At 41.0% G+C, this 19598-nt stretch overlaps 1 protein-coding gene across 1 annotated transcript in view; it reads right to left on the bottom strand.

The window, feature by feature from the left end:
• megf11 (multiple EGF-like-domains 11) overlaps nucleotides 1–19119 on the bottom strand; it is a 50837-nt gene extending 31718 nt beyond the window's left edge. Inside the window, exons 1-5 of the mRNA XM_030053780.1 lie at nucleotides 19065–19119; nucleotides 17447–17561; nucleotides 16546–16647; nucleotides 15981–16081; nucleotides 11307–11399 (exon numbers count right to left, since the gene is read on the bottom strand). Coding sequence (XP_029909640.1) covers nucleotides 11307–11399; nucleotides 15981–16081; nucleotides 16546–16647; nucleotides 17447–17553 — 403 coding nt within the window. The 5' untranslated portion in view covers nucleotides 17554–17561; nucleotides 19065–19119. The remainder of the gene's footprint in view (nucleotides 1–11306; nucleotides 11400–15980; nucleotides 16082–16545; nucleotides 16648–17446; nucleotides 17562–19064) is intronic.
• Between the last annotated feature and the right edge of the window lie 479 nt (nucleotides 19120–19598).

Below are 19598 nucleotides of genomic sequence, written 5' to 3'. Positions count from 1 at the left end.
GTGAACAGGAACCTTGGACCAAGAGGAGCCGTACAATGCCCTGCCCACATTGGCAAAACCTGTGGCGACTTCTCATCACTTGGCCTCTGGCTTGCTGCAGTCACAGTCTGCTTTCTCACTTGAAATGCCAATTGTTTTGAGAGCAAGGTTTCAGTGAGTAGAGCTATCCACTGTGCCTCAGGTATTCTTCCTGGAAAATCACAACTGGCACTGAAGTGTGCTTAACATATCAGTCACTGAACTGGGGAAAGCAGCACCTGTTAACTTTTACTAAGTATCGCATCTTAAATATGGCCTTCAGTGTGACTCTTCGTTATGCGTAAGCCAGGTCTATGTTCATTACCATTAGCAGCTTACCGCGCCATAAGTGGCTAACAAGGTGATAATTAAAAAAAAAAAAAAAATTCAAACCAGCACCACATGAATCCATTTGCCTAACGTTTCATAATGCTGGCAGGGACGTATCTGTTAAAATTGGCAAATTTAGCAAAGAAGATTCTTCTGTATGGTACTGTTATTATTTTGTTATTATTTTCATCTTTTCAGGCACAACAGTCGACAGTTATTCATAAGTTTGTTTTGCTGACCCGTAACTAATGTCCTCTATACTCATCCAGCAGCATTATTAGTGTATAGAGTGCTGTGCAATCAAGCCAGATTCACAACAATCAAAACAAGCCAGATATCAACAAATATTTTGAGAAGAAACACTCTATTCTGTCTGAATAGAGTGGGCAGAAGGGCACACTAGGGCATACTGTAGAGTAAGCCTTATTTAGCGCATTATTTAGCGCTATGAAATTGAAATGTAGTCAGGAAAATAAGGAAATGTAACATTTTCATCAGTACAATGACCAGCCACACATTTTTTTTCCCTACCAGGTGGGTTTTAGAATAAGTGCAAGTCAATGAACAGACCACTTATTTAACAAAAAACAACTACAGTATGTCCTGTGAATTATGAGCTTGTACATAATGCTTCCCACCTGTCGGTTTGATTATTTAAATTACCTTAAGTTGTACTTTTCTAGCACACAAACATAACATTAAAATTAGGGTACGAGACTGCTAAAAACCTATGGGACAATTGACCAACATGGTGAGGTGTATGAATGCAAACACAGAAAAAGTCATTAGCTCTTGTTGTGAGCCCTTAACGATTTCTCTGCAGTACAGAGTATTATTTAATCAAACAGAGCATGGCAGCTGTTTTCTGAAACCAGTGATTTTTATATGTCCTACATGTCACAGCATATGGTTCTGCCCTTCACTTTAAACACAAACATCATGTTGTTTAAGGACAGAAAGCCTGCTTACTCAAAAAATGTGCAAAATGCAACGCTACCAAACTAATCCGACCACTGCACACACACTCACGCACACACACTCACGCACACACACACACGCACACACACACGCACACACACACACACACACACACACACACACACACACACACACACACACACACACACACACACACACACACACACACACACAAACATAATTGCTTTTTAATGATCTAACATTATGCAAATGCTCATCATGAAGCCATAAATCTTGGAAGCAGTTTTTACCTCTCAGTAGGTAGCTGTCTGACCACCAGCAACGCCGATGGACTGACACGCGAGGGAAGTTAGGAGACAAAAGCCTTCGAATGGCTCACATCTACTCTGGCTGACCTGTTCATATACAGCGCTCCTGTGCATGTAAATGATCTAAACTGAGCTGTCAAGAAAGAGCCTGGAAATGCCATGGAAACACACCATTACAATTCCCCACGCAGGGAGCCGCATAACCTTACACACAGGGACAATCCACCCTTTCCATATAAACATTTTTACAATAAATATATCTATACATTTATTATGTATAATAAACATATCTAAAACATCTAAAATATATCTTGATATGTGACCCTATAGCATGTTAATGTATATGAACCAAATATTTACAGTAAGCCCCTGGATATAGTGATATATGTGCAGCTAATTTATGTTAAACAAATATGTTTAACTTACATATGTGCACATGCAAACATATGTTTACATATATTGCACATTTCCATACAATAATCTGATATTACTGATAAACTTATTAAACAAAATTGGGTCATTGGTAATAGTTTGAAAAATGTCAGATGTGACATGGTGGTCTCTACATTGTCTCCACAAAACTGGTACTGAGCCCCAAGAATTGTTGATTTGAAATGTTGGTCCACAAAAGTTTAAAAACCACAGCAGTGTGTTATACTAAATTAAATATGAAGAGCACTGGTATTAGGAGGACAGGTAGCACATACAAAATGAAAGGGCACAGAGACAGGAAAACATCTAGCCTTTGATTAACATGGAAAAACTGAAGATTAAGGGCTTTTCCTTTATACCATCATCTCTCCAGGATAATGCACACCCTTTGGAGACTTCTCCAAAAAAAAAACAAAAAAAAAACGGAAATGCTGGAGTTCATCTCAAATGAACTGCCGGCTCTGAAAGCAGTGTTGTTCTTTCAGTCTCTGAGACTCACAAGGCCCATGAATTATTCTTCCCGATTCTCAAAGTCAAAGTGAAGTGAAAAGTATACAACAGCAACTTAGTGAGAAGATAGTGTGTATGTGCATTAGTGTGTGTGTGTGTGTGTGTGTGTGACAGAGAGAGAGAGAGAGAGAGAGAGAGAGAGAGAGAGAGAGAGAGAGAGAGAGAGAGAGAGAGAGAGAGAGAGAGGAGTGAGACTCTCCCTCTGACAATCTGATAGTTATATTAAAGCAGCAGAAAATGAAGCAGGTCCTAGCACCTGTCACATTCACCATGAAAGAAAGAACAGTGTTCAAAATGCTTCAAACTACTCGAATAAGATTTAATTACCATTTACTTTTGATTAGAGTGACGTTGTCTATCTTGAGGACAAATTACAGATAAAAGAACAAAACTTGTCCATTCAGAGCCTGATTTCAGAGTCAAGGCAAGGACCAGTGATATTGATCCGTGGACCTGAGCCTTCTTTTTTGTGCTGGTGGAGGGCGATTTTGTCATTCATACTACAGTATGCTTGCGCTTGAAATGGAAGTGAGTTCCAGAATCATAATACAGGCTAATGTTTAAAGTGAGAGGCTGAGAGAATCTCATGGTGTCAAGTCTCTTTGCAAACCTAATTTCTCAGGGGGGGATTCATCACTTTGAGGATGCGTGTGCCTGAACCAGTAAGTCAGCATTTTCTATCTTTTATCCATCTAAACTCAATTGAAAAGTCTTAATGAAGTGCATGCTGCAGGACATGAGGCTCTCATAGATCTGCTACTCTGCTGTTCTCACCTGGCTTAACATTGCATGAGCCAACATGTGTGTGACTGATCCAACTGACCCCCACCCCTCAAGAAAAAAAAAAAAAAAATAGCTGTTGCATTGGGTTTGACCTTGTTTTTTCCAGCTTTGCTACTAATTTTGGAACAGTTTCTGCACAACACAGATTGGATCCTCATGAATGCATCCTTGTGTCTGGTAGCGATTACATTTCCTCTAAAATTTCCTTTGATCCTTATCATCCAGATGCCCTTTTGCCAATGTTTAGATCCCAGGCTACATCTCTTTGTTCCACTTAGTACGCCAAAGCAATACGATAGCGTCTCCTTGCGTTCTGTCCTTTCCCTTTTTTCCTCTGTGGCAAAAGCCACCAATTTAATTGAATTTCTGGGCTTTTAATGTCTGCATTACTCTAATCAGAGAAGAGGAGAGTAGAGTTGTTTATCTCGACCTTGTAGAATTAGCAGAGGGTATTTGCAGAGATGGCAATGCTTTGAAAAAACACAAACTATTGTGCAAGATCGTAACCCAAGACTTTATTGATCAAGCAGTCAAAGGTGCTTATAGACATTCCAGACACTGACATGCAGACAAGCGTGAGGGACAAAGCATGTTGTGATAACAAAGTAGGTTGTAACTCATGCAAAAGACACAGCACGCACTAATGACTCTATCCTACACACCGAACAACTGTTTGAACTCAAAACTACATCTGTGTGGGAAAGTAAATAAGTAAGTATTTCTTTTTTATGGGTTGGCTTACAGTATATCTGCTCAATCTTTTGTCATTCAGCTCTGTGGGTATACAATAATAAGATGGCAGGGCTAAAAGATAGGATTGCCATTTAAGTAAGGTACAGGGCATTCCGCTATCTCACACAAACAACATGCAATACAACCTTCTGAGGGGCGGCACGACTGCAGGCAAGACAGAACAGAGCAGAATGCAAAATACAACCCTAGATACCCTAGGGCCTGGAGGCAAATTTGATTAAAAGTTTGTTTTTCTTCACTCTCAACAAACGGAGGAGCTCGTCGATGCGGCACTGACAGTTAATTGGACTTGGCAGGGCCACGAGTTCATTCGTCAGCATTGTGTGGGGCTTGCCTAGGAGGAGCAGGACAATCGATGTCCCTCAGGACGGTCTGTAATCACTGCAACACTCCAATGAAGTCCAGGGTTAAACATCAGGAGATTGCAGGTGCACCAGAGGATCTGAGAGAGACTGCTAATATGCTCCCACTCCCAAAGCAAACCAAGGACACTGCAACACAGCACCCAAATGGCCTTGGTAACCCCCACACCCCCAGAACAAAGTCACACCTTAAGCTATTCTCCTGAACCAAAATTATAATGAATGCAAAGCCACAAGCGGTGATACAGGTGTCTATAAAAAGATCACACAAACAATATAAGTCTTTGCATGTGTATAGACTGGATTGACAAAACATGAACAACAGTGGGAACAGAAAGCTGGGTAAACGCGTTAACATCGCGGCAAAAGATCTTAAAGAGGCGATTCTGATGAGACTCAGCTCATAAAACAAAATGAAAAGCACCCAGACGTTATGAGGATATAGTGTACGATGATAACTGTAGCACAGCAGCCTAAATCAGATGTATGGACTTATCTCTACCACACACTGAACTGTGAAAGGGGTCATCAAAAGCAATGATCAATGAAATCAATTGAATCTTTGGTAACAAACTTCATAAACATGGCAATGGACCACGAAATCAAGTGTGACTTATAGACTGTGAAATGAGCACAAAACAGCTTTGTTCTACATTAGTATTCAGTAGATATCTTATCTCTAAACTGTTATCATAGCATTTCAGCTATTTTAGACATACTGACCTTCTCTTAAGGACAAGAGATAAGGTTTTTTAATGTCCTTATTAAATCAAGCCATCTATGCAGACTCTCAGCGCTGAGTGTACCAGAAGCTCTCTCTCTTTCAGACTAATGACAAGCATCTACAGTGTGATAATGACCAGCGGGACTGGATGGTGTATCTGCTGCGCTCTAAGTGTGGATGCAAAACCATTGTCATCATACCGACCATCACAATGTGCATGATTTTCACTGGCTTTTCACTCAGCTTATATTTGTGAAAAAAAAAAAAAAAAAAAAAAAAACACACACACGCACGCACGCACGCACGCACGCACGCACACACACACACTTTCTCACACACAGTCTTTAGGCATTCTCTCAAAGGTAATGGAGCAGTGAGCTCTTGGGGAACAATAAATCCTGCTTAATGGGATGGTAGAAAAAAAATCTTCAGAGCTGGGCAAAGTAAATCTGCATGGTGAGCCAATGAGGCTTATATGTATAGAAAATGTAAAAAAAAAAAAAAAAGTGAGTGTGTATGTGTGTGTGCGCACAATTCATGGTGGGCGACAGTCAAATCAGTTGCTGCATGATGCCCATACATAATGTTTACTCAACAGAATGCAACTGAGAGTGAGAAATTAGTTAAATTTATGATAGCTATTCATACGTATATGTGTGTGCGTGTGTGCGAATGTTATGTGCAGTAAACAATGCTGTCAGCAATGTGTCCCACAATTCATTTGATGGACTCAGCCATTAACCGCTTGAAATTCCAGGGCAGTGAGTTATACCATGTACAGGCTATGCTAAGGAACAGCCACCATGCTACACTGGGACAAACATGAAAAGATCAGAAAGGCACGTCCTCAAAGCCACATCGTTTATTCTGCATCATCTGTGCTGACCACCCCAGCTGCAGTGACATCCGCATGGTCTGTTTTCTTGAATTACCAACATTAACGCCTGTTTCTACACTACATATACGCTACTACACCACTTCTCATCAGTGAGATATGGGGTCGAGAACCGGGTGATTCATCGTTGAGCGTGAAACCTGTGCTTAGGAGGGATAAACAACACTGTCACGTACTTGGCAGTAAATAACCTGGGGTGCAATCCTCCCTGGGAGTCGAGTCGACTACACAAAAGCAAAGCTCAGCCATCACTGGAGGGCTAAGCTTCTTGAATACACACACACACACACACACATACATACAGAGAGACACTATATCTGAGCTCTACAAGACACTATGGATTGGTTCATCTTCTGTCCCCCTTGAGTAGCACTATTGCCTTGGCGCTCTCATCTATCAAAATGAATGAGGCAGTCAGCATTGACTGTTATAAGCTATAGCGGCAATGCACAGCCTTCAAAATGGTACAGTGAGAATATTTAGTTTCCCCAAAAAGATTCTCTCTGCATACTTGTGTAATGAGGAATTCAATCGATTTTGACTCCCTTTTAAAGGTTCTGTGGGGATAAAATTTTACTTTTCCACTTTTTGTCAGTACCAGGCCATCTTCTCGAACAAGCAACTTGTTGTATTTATGTTGACACAGACTCTCCAAGACACACACACACACACACACACACACACACACACACACACACACACACACACACACACGTATACTGAACTCTGTGTCTGTAAGATTAATGGAAAGAGTATAAAAGTGATAAGCCTGGAGGAGACAGAGAGAAAAGTGTAGAGACACTTGGAGTGATGTGTCAGGCAAGAGTAAATCTGTATGGGCATTTCTGTCCCATTCCCTCTAATTCACAGTCTCTTGCACTTTGACAGCTATGCACGTCAGTTTCCTGCTGGTGTGGGTTTGGAGTGATACCATCTGGTTCAGAAGCACTTCTGAGCACAGTGTGTAAATACTGTAGACGTATGCCACAGGGAGCTCTCTCAAGGATATTTTTTTGAAAACAAAATCAAATTCAGCTGCATGGTTTAGGCCTCTTTACTCTCTCATACTGCGCTAGCTGGGGCAATGTCAACTGCAATGACATAATGAAGTGTAGAGCTGTGACTGCTGATTATTTTCATTATCGATCAATCTGTCCTATTTTCTCAATTAATCGATTAGTTGTTTGGACCATAACATTTCAGAAAATAGTGAAAAATGTGGTTCACAAATTCCCACATCCCAAGTTGATGTCCTCAAATGTCTTGTATTTTCCCAACTAGCAGCGCACAGCCCAAAGATATTTAGTTTACTGTCATAGAGAACTAAAGAAACCAGACAATATTTACATTTGAGAAGCTAGAGTCAGAGACTTTGAAAAATTTCCTCTTAAAAAATACTCAAAATGAATAATCAGTTAACAAAACAGTTGGTGATTAATGTAATCCTTGGCAACAAATCGATTATTCAACTAATCCTTGCAGCACTAGTGGAGTGCTAAAAGAAATGTCTGCTCTCTCTGACCCAGCCCTACATGATCACAAAAAAAAACTTGAAAAAAAAAAAAAAAAAAAAAAAAACTTGCTTAAACACAATGAAGTCCAAAAAACTCCACATAATATATGATCTCCCTGTGTATGGTAATAATTTCCATGAATTACAGAAGTATGTGGCCCACCTGTCCGGCACTACATCATATAAACACACTCTCAAAGACCACATTCATCAATTAACAATGTGTAGCGTCCACAGCAATGCCAGCCTGCCCATTTGAATGCTTTAGGGAGGAATATGTTACCTCATGGACCATGGCTGACCAACCATGGAGACACACATTAGATTTGGCTGTTAAGTGTGATAGATTTCTTCTTGGAACACAGAGGATGGGTTGTGGTTAACAAAGCTAAACTACTCCTTGGACGTTTCAAACACTTATCGTGTAAAGCGGCATCGATTTGTAGAATCTGCAGACGAGGGTGAGACAATTCCACCACAAATAAGGAAAAGGCACCCAAAGAAGGCAAAGGCACTAAAAGCACAATATTTATGCACATTGCTCTCACTGAGCGCTGGGGTTACACATACCATTATACAAACAACACACATAAAACCAATGGCAGTGCTTCTTTGCATCAAAAATTTCATAACTGATGACAGTCTTGGTTAAATATGCCTGGTGCATACAACATCTATCTTTACCATGCTCTTAATTTGACAGCTCTTAATGCTGTAGCATAGCAACATAGCATAACACACAGACTCATCATGAGACATTAAATCATAAAGACAGGTGCTGAAAAATGTGCAGCCCTGCAGGCGAAGGCACTGGGTCATTGATACCTGGCTTTAAAAAAGGCAAGTCTACTTCTTTCCCCCAAAAACTCATAATATTCTTAGCAAACTTTATATAGTTTTTCCACTTAATAAACTCATAATATTCTACCAAAATCTGATTTCCCATTTCATCTCATACTGGTTTGTTTTCTCTGCAGCAACATACGCTGTATTTGTTGCAAACTACGACCAATAATATCACTAGTTTGGAACAACAAAATACTATACTTCAGGAAACTAAAATGACTAACTGTACAATTCCATAAGCACAGCTTCGTCTATCTGAATTGCCTCGCCAAGAATTGCTGTTGCCCCTGTTTTATTGAGCCCCAGTTTTTTTTCCTCCCATTTTTTTATTTATAAAAATAAATGAAAATGCTACTGAGAACAATGCATTCTTTTTCAAGACAAACCCTGCTGACAAAACAAAGTGTAAACAACAGCGGACACAATACACAAATACACTTTAGTAAAAAAAAAAAAAAAAAAGAACAAGAAGAGGAAAGAAAACACAAACAAAACAAGGCAAGACAGATGGTCAAATGCAGCCAAATACTGCAATCATTAATACAAAAGGCCAGGTATGTGTCACCATATTTTGCCATGAACTGTTAAATGAGGAAATCTAACCCCCAAATCTCCTGATGACATGAGATGAGACTTTACTTAACCCAGGGAGAAACTCAGATGCCATGCGACAACAAAGAAGCCAGAAAAACACAAACACAACAGACAGCAACAACAACAAATCACAGAAAACTTGAACAACAATTAATCTTTCATTCCCCAGACTGAGAGCAGTTCTATTGTAAATCCTTCAGTGGTAGTTGAAGAATGAGTCAAAACTCAGTAAGGTATTGTATTTGCTATTGTATGTGCGCTCCACATCTACCAGAGAGCTGTGTCCTTGAGATGAGTCTAAAACCCCAGGACTCCAAAGAGGTCGCAGGGCAGATCTGGTCTCAGTGGGACCTTGTCCTCCGCCTCAGGCGAAGGATGAGGATGGAAAGTATTCTGCCTTCAGCAGGTGGACGCCAGCAGGTGAAAACTGCTGATATCTCTTTTCAGCCATACTACTGCTCCATGCAACTTACTGTATCTTCCCCCACCTTATCGCCTCCTGTTTCTAGCCTCTAACAGTCAAACTCTTTATTTTCACCACCTGACCCATATACAAAACTGTTTCCTGGTGGGTGCTGCTCCAGAAAAGAGGTCCAAGCCTTTGATCCAGCTCCAGATCACTGGCTGAAAGGCTGTCACTTCAGCTTTAGGCCGCTCAGCATCCCACGGCAGCTCTTCATCTCCAAGCCTGGGCGACATACTTTTTATCACACTCAACATCCTTCATCATGTGACCAGCTCATTCTGCCCTCTTACAGCGACACTACCAGGGAATTGGCTTTTATGTGACTACAAATACCTCAACTCTAACACAATAGCTGTAAAAACAGCTAAATAAACCACAGCCATGGTGGTGTTGAACTGAATAGGTGCAAATGTGTGCTTTTCAATTCAGTGAGCAATAATGTAATGGCTAAATCTACTTACATGGAGACCACTAAAGCTCTCATCACCTTTCCATGCTGGGAGAAAGTTGAATTTACAGTGAAAGACAAAAAAAGCATGCTGCACCATTTATACGAAGGGAAAAGGGGGCAGATTTAATTTAAAAATTGGCACACATTCCTCATCTCTACAGATGAAAGCTCGTAAATGAAAAAGCCTGGAATCATGCCTGGTATGGAAATCTAAAGTTATGAATAATGCCTCTGTCTCAATCATCAGGTCTGTTTTATTAAGGTGGATTAGTCGAGCACCTGCAGGCTGCAATGCACGCACGACTGCACTCCTAACCAACCAAGAGTGGGACAAGTGTCCCTGTGGGCCCTGAACGTCACATCTTCCCTCAGAGTGAAGCCTTGGACCCTCACCAGTCTGTAGGAGTGAGCGGTGGCAAACAGCTCAGCCTTGTCATTTATGCCCATGAATCCACATCCAGGGGGCCGGTGCCATGGCAAGAGCAGCTGATTTACACACAGTTGGTAATCAGGAAATGGCTCTTTTGTTAATGAAAACTCATAGATCTATATAACAACACCAGAGATATGATTTTAGCCTCCATTACTCATTCTTAAATATGCAATTGGCAATAAGTGTTAGGCTAAAACACTACTGAAGTGCATAGTTGAAATTAAGAATTTGGAGTCAGGAAAGTGATAATAATCATGCAGAAAATACACAGAATGTCTTCAGGTGTGCAGACAGATAAATATAGCCATTTCTGTTATGAAGTAGACGGTGACTGGGTCATAGAGGCTGCTATGTACAAAGCCTTACATTCATCTAAAACGATTTCTCATGTCCCCCTGCACACATAAATATCACAGTGGTCAATAGATTCTTTCTTTCAGTTTGGCTCCAATGACGCTCCAGCATTTAGCTGATTGCAGGACAGATATGCCTAACTCCGCCCTCCCGTCCCTCCTGGAGTCCAGCTCTGAGAGCTGAGGTTACCCAAGTAAACACAAAGGCCAGCATAAAGGTTTGCTTCAGCCTGGCATTGATTCATCATTCCACTGAATAAGTCATAGCCACCACTCTAATCATGATTAAGACCATAACAGAGAGCTCGGTAGACACAGGGGGGATGCAACCAGTCATCCGTCTGCTATATTCATCAAGCAAATCACCTCCACTTCCAACAAATGAAAATGAATTCATAATGACTTACCTGTTCCACTGGCTGTGTTTGCTAAGAAGAAAGAGTACAAAGCTGAGCAGCTTTGAGATAGACTAACACTCAGGCATTACAATTGTACAATTCACAGCAAATGATCATGGACTAGCTGGCTATGAATACAATTTAGGAATAAATGAGTGTGAGTGATTAATTGTGGGTTTATAAGTAAAGTGCACTCACCACTGGAGCAGTCCAGTCCTCCCCAGCCAGGCTCACACTGGCATGTATCAGGAGACACACAGCGGCCGTGGGCACACTCCTCTGTGCACAGAGCTGAGACAAACAGAGACATTCCTTCATCAGTGTACAGCTTAAAATCAAATCAACATACAGGCACGCATACAGTGCACACACACACACACACACACACACACACACACACACAGCAAAACATCATTAAACCAAGAATAAACTGCATAATGAAAACCACAAATACAAACAGCTGAAAGAGAATGGACCATAAAACTGAACACTCAGTATCTCCCTAATACCATCAAGGGACAGAATCTTAGCCACGGCTCTCATATTTAACATCCATCTTCACCACTTGACGCTGGGCTAAATGATTCCTTAAGAGATTGAGTCCTTGGTCAACATCTCAGTTTATCACATAGCTTTACTTTCCACAACGAGCTGTTATCAGCAGGCTGAGCCATGAAGGAACAAGCTGTAAATCCCCTCTAATTTGATCAGCCAGTGCTTTGTCATAGTGATGCTTTAATGTAGCAGGTCTAGGCACTGCAGTGTTTACTAAGTGTGCAGTTTTCTTGATCATTCATATTGAGCAACACGGCACCCAATTGATTGGGTCGGCATTAGTATTCCTGGGAGTTTGTTGAGAAGAGTTGGAAGTTTGGTTCAGCTGGATAATAAAGTGACCTACATGGAGTTTTTGCCACTGTGCCAGTTTTTTTGTGAAGCCAAGAAGGAAAGTATAACAAAAATAGGCACTTAGCATGAATAATTCTATGGCAGCCAAGGTCATCTGGCCAGCAGGGTTAAGACAGACAGGCTCTTATCTGAGGAAGGAGACAGTCAGGCCAATACGACTAGAGCAGTCCTGCCTGATGGGAATCAGCAGTCCACCAACATGGCCTGTGGAAGGATGATACACAATCCAAGGGCAGGAGAACAGACAGATCCATCCTCTTAACTGATCAGACTTCATCCAAGACACCATCCGATTTCTGCCTCTTTTATTTTTCTTGTGTTATGTTTTAGTCAAAAGTGAATAAGGACAGGGTGACAGCATCTGTGAGATTTTTCAAACAGCCCCAGTGCTGGGGAAACTGCGCAGCTGTGTGTGCAACACTACGGCACTCATCCTGCAAGCAAAGAGGTCAGCAGGAGCTGGCCGCAGGCCTGAACAGTGCTACTATAGATTATCACTCAATCAGGCTTCGATTAGAATCCACCGCCAGGAGGAGAGCTGCAGGGAGAGAGGAGAAAGAGGAGAGAATCCCAAACACCCACAAGCCGGGGCTAATCGCAGAAATGCTCCCAAGGCAAAAATGGTAAACCAGAGATTGAGAGATAATTCAGGGCAGATTTCTGAGCATCAGTAAGCTGGCAGGAAACTGCCTAATTACAGTAAGACAGCAAAAAAGGAGGGGAAAGAGCTTCAACATTTGTGCTGACGAAGGTGTCAGATCGACTACCTGTAATCAATGAGTCTACAGTATGTGGAGTATTCAAAGAGACGAAGAGAAGAATTCAATGTCACCATGATGAGTTGATTTCATTTAGTTTCAATCAGCATATTCTGATCAGCACGAAAAGGGAAATGCAAATGTGTCACATCCTTTAGAAATATGGAAATGAAGTTTTGAATATGGGAGACAGGGAAAAAAAAAAAGCGCACCCTTCTCCTGAGATCTGAACCGGTGTACTGAAGGGATGGTATAATAAAGTAGGAAGTAGGTCTTTCATTTTAATTGAAATTCATGAATCACTCTGCTTAACTCATGTCTATGGAATCTGTCGGAAAATTGAGTCTTTCATCTAGATAAAAGGCTAATCTAACTCATTATGCAGAGGTGTTATCAGAACAGGGAACAATGGAGCTAATTGGTGACTGTCATGCAGTGTTAATAAATTTAATATTCTTGCACAGTCAAACTACAATCTTTTAAAATGTCTGATAAAAAAGATCTTTTTAGACACAACTCTAATTAGGTTAGTCCCACTCTCCTTCTATAAGAGAGCTTTGCAGCAATTAGGAAAAAGACCTACCAGTGCAATTCTGTTTGTTTATCTTTTTCATACTTAGCTTGTTCAGGACAATATTAGAGGCTGCAAAGTGAAACACCTGGAACAATATGATAAAGCCAATGGTTAAATCAATCAGGACAGAGATGCCTATAGCATATATCAAACAACTCTTGCCAAGGGTTCTTCCATATGCCTCTATCTGGCACAGACATGATTTTCTTTAAAATCGTGTCTTTGAAGCATGAAAAAAATGCAACAAAGCCAAAATGAAAAAGAAATCAAAAGCAGAGAATCCCTTTCTAGAGAAAAATCTCATCATCTTCTCGATCATTAAAACTAAAATGTGAAATGTGGTAGCTGGTATCACTCACTAAAACTTTATCAAACCCTGTTCAACTAATTCTGCCATGAAAATCAACAGCAGTTGCTCAGGCATTTTCATAGGATAAAATTATATTGCATCACTTGTCAAGCAAGAAAGCAATAGACATCCAGGCTAAATATTCTGTTGGAAGTGGAAACAACTGGAGCATGGGACTCATAACCCTAAAGAAGCCATCATTGTGCTGTGATATTTAGAGCTGTTGTCATTAGTGAGGTTCTGTCACTTCTCTATGTATAACTGCAATAATCATGTTCATTATGAGGAAAATGAGTACATCAAAACAAACCCACGACTTTTACTCAGGCCAGATCATCTGGTAATGACTTCAGATTGGTCAGATGTCAGAGATTCAAAATTGATATACCTCCTGTATCAACTAAGTAAGGCAAGGCAGGTTTATTTATATAACATCATACACTGAGGTTATTCAAAGTGCTTTACAACGAGAACTCATTAGAGAGAAAGTTCAACTGATCACGGTAGAGCTTTGTGCAAATCAAACTGTGATCAGCCTCAGCTGTCTGTGGAGCTATTACACCAAACAGCAAACACGCTGCATATGTTTCAGTATTGAATTACACTGAGAACATAATGAAGAAAAAAATCCAGAAAAATAATGTTGCTGATCTTGTGTCAGATGCATTCTTGTGTGTGTGTGTGTGTGTGTGTGTGTGTGTGTGTTCATTTCTGTGCCAAGTCATGTGACCATTTTGTCTCATTCAAGGCCTTCACATTTGCAGATTCATTTAGCCTGCTCTCACTGGAACTAATGTGTTGATGTGGTGCCATATGGGAACTGTGGGTAGGATTAAAAGACAAACACTCCACTCTTGTAACAGAGAACATTTTTTTGACCAAAAAAAAAAAAAAAAAAAAACAAAAAAAACCTTCGTGGAGATTATGACTGTAAACTAACAATACACAAAGGGAATATTTTACATTCAGTAAACAACAAAATGTCCAGAAATAGAAGACACTTGAGTTAATTTTGGGTTGATTTCCTCTATAATGCCCCCTTTTGTCATTGCATGCAAAACATCTCTGGGAGTACAAATCTCTTAATCCTGGTAGTGAAAGTGGTAGGATTAAAAGGGGTGGAACACTTTGCAGAGGCAGCAGAAAGCAAAACTGCCCTCTCGGCCCCTATAAACTCTCCCTCACTTCACCTACGACAGAGCAAAAGGTGTGAGCGTGTTTCTTCCCTCTCATTTTCACATAATGTTTCCGCATAAAATACCTCTTGATCCTGCTAAGGGGAGGTCAGGTGAGATGAGGGACACTGACATACTTTGTACATTCACCCAAGTAACACACTAAAAATGGCTATTAATGAACAAAAAGTTCCATTGTCCATCAATTGGTTAATGTATACATTATTGATCGATCTCTGCCTCCCTCCATGATACCCGGCTCTCTTTCCACACTGGCAGGGTTCCCACTGCTCTGCTGCCCTCAGGCTAGTACAGCCTTGACAAGGACAAGCTCAACTGTGGTCAAAGAGCATGCACACATGGCTGGAGTCACTGTACCAATAACGCCCTCATCTTGTAAAAGATCTAGGGGAAATATTAGAGTGAGATCCTTATCTATTTAAAGAGAATAAAACATTAGATATGTTGAGAATATCAAAAACGTAAGACTCCGAGGATATAAGCTCTGTCTTTATTTGGGGAAAATGGAAAAATATTCTGTTTGATGTGCGGTAATAAAAATAGAAATCAATGACGATTAATGAAGCTATAAAAATGACATTGAGGGATGGTTATCAGCATATTGCTATCCTTCCAATTTTCCCTGCTTCTTTTTATGCTATGCTCTTTTTATGTTATTGAATTCTGGTGTGGTTTTATAGCCAGTGCAATGCATTCTCAGCCCGTAACCAGGACCCACTTGGCTCATTAATTTTTCTCATTGTTATACAAGTTCAATTAAATTACTCTGCCTGGAAAAGTAAAGCAAGACGGAATATGCAAAGGTGTAAAATAGTGTGCAAATACCTTTATGTTAAATCATGCTCAATCGTCTTAAACTGAATAAATTCACACAGATAGTGCCGTGCTAACACAGGAGGCGGTGGAGTGCTATTGGTTATTCATGAAAGAAAACAGTTTGGAGGGATTTTTATTGTTTTATCGATCAGCCACCCACAGTAATGATCAATATCAATATTTACTCCTTTTCTCCAATTGTCTATCAGACGTAACCGTCCATCTAGGGAGTGGTCATGGAGCACAAAGGAGTTAAGACAGGATACTCACGAACACACAAGTCTCCACTCTCAAAGTAACCAGGACAACACTGTGAGCGCCGCCTATACATGGTCCTCACTCCCCGCCGGTAAGCCGTCTTATAGCTGATCCTGAAAAACAGACACACAGAGACAGCTACGTGCTTCAGAGAGCGACCCTTCTTGAAGGGCAAGCCAGCACACAGTCAGTAAAAGTAACACAAGCCACGCATCATTCTTCACTGTAATTGGCAAGTTTAGAAAGTGGAAGGGCAACAACAACAAGAAAATAAACAGGCAATGGAGTTTTGTGCACACCTGATACATAAAAGTCAGCATTCAGAGAGTGGCTCGCTGTGTACTTTGGCGTTTATTTAGATGCCCGCTATAAACCTTAATGCACCAATTAAAACAGATGCCGTAAGATGATTACAGTCAGAAGCATCCTGGTTTTGACTGCCTCAGTGCTACATTAAAAGGAGACAACCAGGACATTTACGGTGGCCTTCATAGACTTGGCTGTGACTTTGGGGAGGCAAGGGCAGTCAGCTGATGAAGTTGCACGGGGACAAATACGATGACTCCTCCAGACGTACCTGTGCCTTGTGCATTTAAACCAGTTGAGAATGTCAGTGCATCTGGTGTAGTAGATCTGGTCGAACGGGTGAGCGTAGGACTCCTGGACCGTCACAGCATAGCTAAAAGAGAGAAGATTCATGACACTGCATGGCTGGACATACAGATTTTCTTGCAGTATCAGTGGATGTTTTACCAGCTACTTGGAAATGCTTATACCATCAAAAAAACAAACAAAAAAAACAACACAATATACAGATTTTGTTCATTTGTCAATTAACGTAATAGTAGAATTGCAATATGCAAGGAAAGCACTTCAAATGACCTTTTTGGTGATTCATGTTGGTGATATCTGCAGCTAAATGCAGACATTGTAGGACCTTGCCTATGATGAAAATTCCACTTTCACTTCAAAGCTATGAACAAAACCACTTAATTTTGATGCCAACAAGGCAACATTATGTTCCCTAAGTACCCTCACCTCAGTCAGGCAATAGTCCAGACAATATATCTTCTCAGCTTTCTTTCCTCCCCTCTGCATGGAGGGATAGTAATTATTCCTGCTTATTTCTCATAAGTGACACCATCCAGCACAACTAATAATTATTCAAGCTATATGGCTGCACTGATTGATTGGGATGAGAGTACACTGATCAATTTGCCTGTGTATTTCATTTGGGGCCACATCTCCTCCCATTTCTCTGAGCTGGGTGACTTGAGCTGTGCGAGATCAATACTGTTGTATGGACTTTTTGAATAGCTCTGGAACTTTGGCTTAGTGGACTTGCAATCAGGACAGCGAAAAAAGCTCCAGGATCAACATGTGAATCACAGTCGCTGGCACTGCCAACTTATCAAAGGATTTGCTCTGAAAGGTAGTGTTTTGTTTGCCCCAGGGCACACAGGAGGAAACACGCTCACCTCTCCCAGTGGCTGCAGACATTGGGGTCGTCTGGGTTGAGGGTCCATACTGCAGTGGCGAACCCCAGAATGAACAACAGGGCCAGGGAGGCAACATATGACCTCATGCTTCACTCTGAGGGGGAGGGAATGAAATAGGTAGATAGATAGATAGATAGATAGATAGATAGATAGATAGAATCATGCACTGTTCTAGTAATTGTTTTGTAATATGCCAATACTTGGCTGCACTTCTACTGTATAGGACAAATGTAAATCACTAGTACAAGCATTGGCCAAGTTACCTAATAAAGCACTCAGTAATTTCACAAGCTCTGAAAACTAGTATTGGTGCACCTTCACTAATGATTACAGAACCATTTTATATTCCTTTGAGGCATGCTAAAATGATCAAAATGTATGCCTAAGATGGTTTAAGGTGCGGTTGCAGCAACAGTCTCCTTTCCATACAGCACATGTGTTCTGCCTGTGAGCGGCTGCAAAGACGGAGCTTGTCTGTGACAATGACAGAGAAGCTGATTTGTTTAGACCAGCAGGTTATTTCATTAGATGTATGGCAGCAGAAGAGTGCATATGATCAACAGACATGACAGTGATGGATTTTACACACACGTGCAGGTCTTACCTCTGCAAATCGCTACCGTAGATGAAGGATGTATGAATGACACGTGAATGAGTGACACACAAGGTATCTCATAGGTTAATGTTTGAATATCATTATCAGTAATGACAGTATCTTATATATGGTGATGGTCTGCTTCACTTGATAGCTACTCAGTATAATAAGGCCCATTGAGAACAGAAAACCCACTTCACCAGAATATATACACAAGAATAAATAAAAACAGATCTGACATGAGTCATCAGTGTGTGTTTATGTATGTTTATGTATGTTTATGTACATATTTGCATGTTGTGTATATATACATTCACATGTGCACATGTCTAAGTGTGGCTTTGTATGTATACATGAGGTGATGTGTGCCATGCATGTGCTTTAGTATTTTATAGTGGCTGAGGGGATGGGTTCAATATTTCTGAGTGACTGGATCCAATAACACAGGCATTCACATGTTCAGCTAATCTTCAGCATTGATAGCTTTGTGTAGTTCATTCACATGTGAAAGAAAATCAATCTGACCTCCACTTTCCCTAAGTAGCAGTTCATTTGAGCGGGCAGAGGTTAAAGTCATGTCCATTTCCGTAACAGGATGTTTCATCAAGACGCACACATGTTCCAAATCAGCGTTGCTCTCATATTCAGCCCCTTCTTTGAAGCAATCCTGTTAAATCCTATGGGGACCCTGCTTGACTAACTAGAAAGCTTTTATCACTCCAGTGATTAGGCCACCACCCTCACTTATTTTGATGAACGGCTTTGGACGAGAGGAATACTTCATTACTCTTTGTGTCAGTTATTTCAAAATCTCACAGGTTCTCGTTCACATACCTAAGCTGATGAAGTTAAAATCGGGCTCAAAATGGGGCCAGATTAAGTGAATCAATGGCATTTAATGGCAGTTAGAATGATAGCTGTAAGGAAAGTAAGTGCTATGTAGCCCTTGAAGAGACAGCAGTGACAGATATAATAGCCAGAGGCACGTGGCCGTAAGCTCACCTAATCTTACAGCCTGTGGTCCCTGGGTGTTTTAGTGGATGCTGAGGAGGCTCTGGCAGCACAAAGTGGCAGAATTGCTGCTGCGCTCAGAAACACACGCTAGCTGAGAGAGGTGATGACAGGTCGCAGATCTGTGGGAGAGAAGAAAAAATAATGAGCTTATGATGACACACAGAAGACACATGCTTGCTTGCTTGCTCGTGCGCCCCTCACACGCATGCGTATAGCCAAGTTCATAAATTTCTTATGGGATCAAGAATCTCAACAGGGGTATACAGTTCACAAAGGCTGTTCTTGAAAGGCCAATGTACTCCATGCAGCGCCCACATCCAACCACAAAGTTTTTGTTCCATTTTCCACGATCCCTCCTACCTGGTATCCACAGACCCACCGAGCTACCCACGGGGATAAAAGCCTACATTAACTCGAGAGGTGCTCGTGCGATGAACTCTGCTCACACTTCAAACACCATAAGTGGCTTGTCGACAATGCACCAAGATCAAGTTATCTGTACTCATTAATGAAGCCTACAAA

Source organism: Myripristis murdjan, chromosome 6 (assembly GCF_902150065.1).
Source record: "Myripristis murdjan chromosome 6, fMyrMur1.1, whole genome shotgun sequence".
Lineage (NCBI taxonomy): Eukaryota > Metazoa > Chordata > Actinopteri > Holocentriformes > Holocentridae > Myripristis > Myripristis murdjan.
This window is presented reverse-complemented; position numbering and strand designations above follow the sequence as displayed.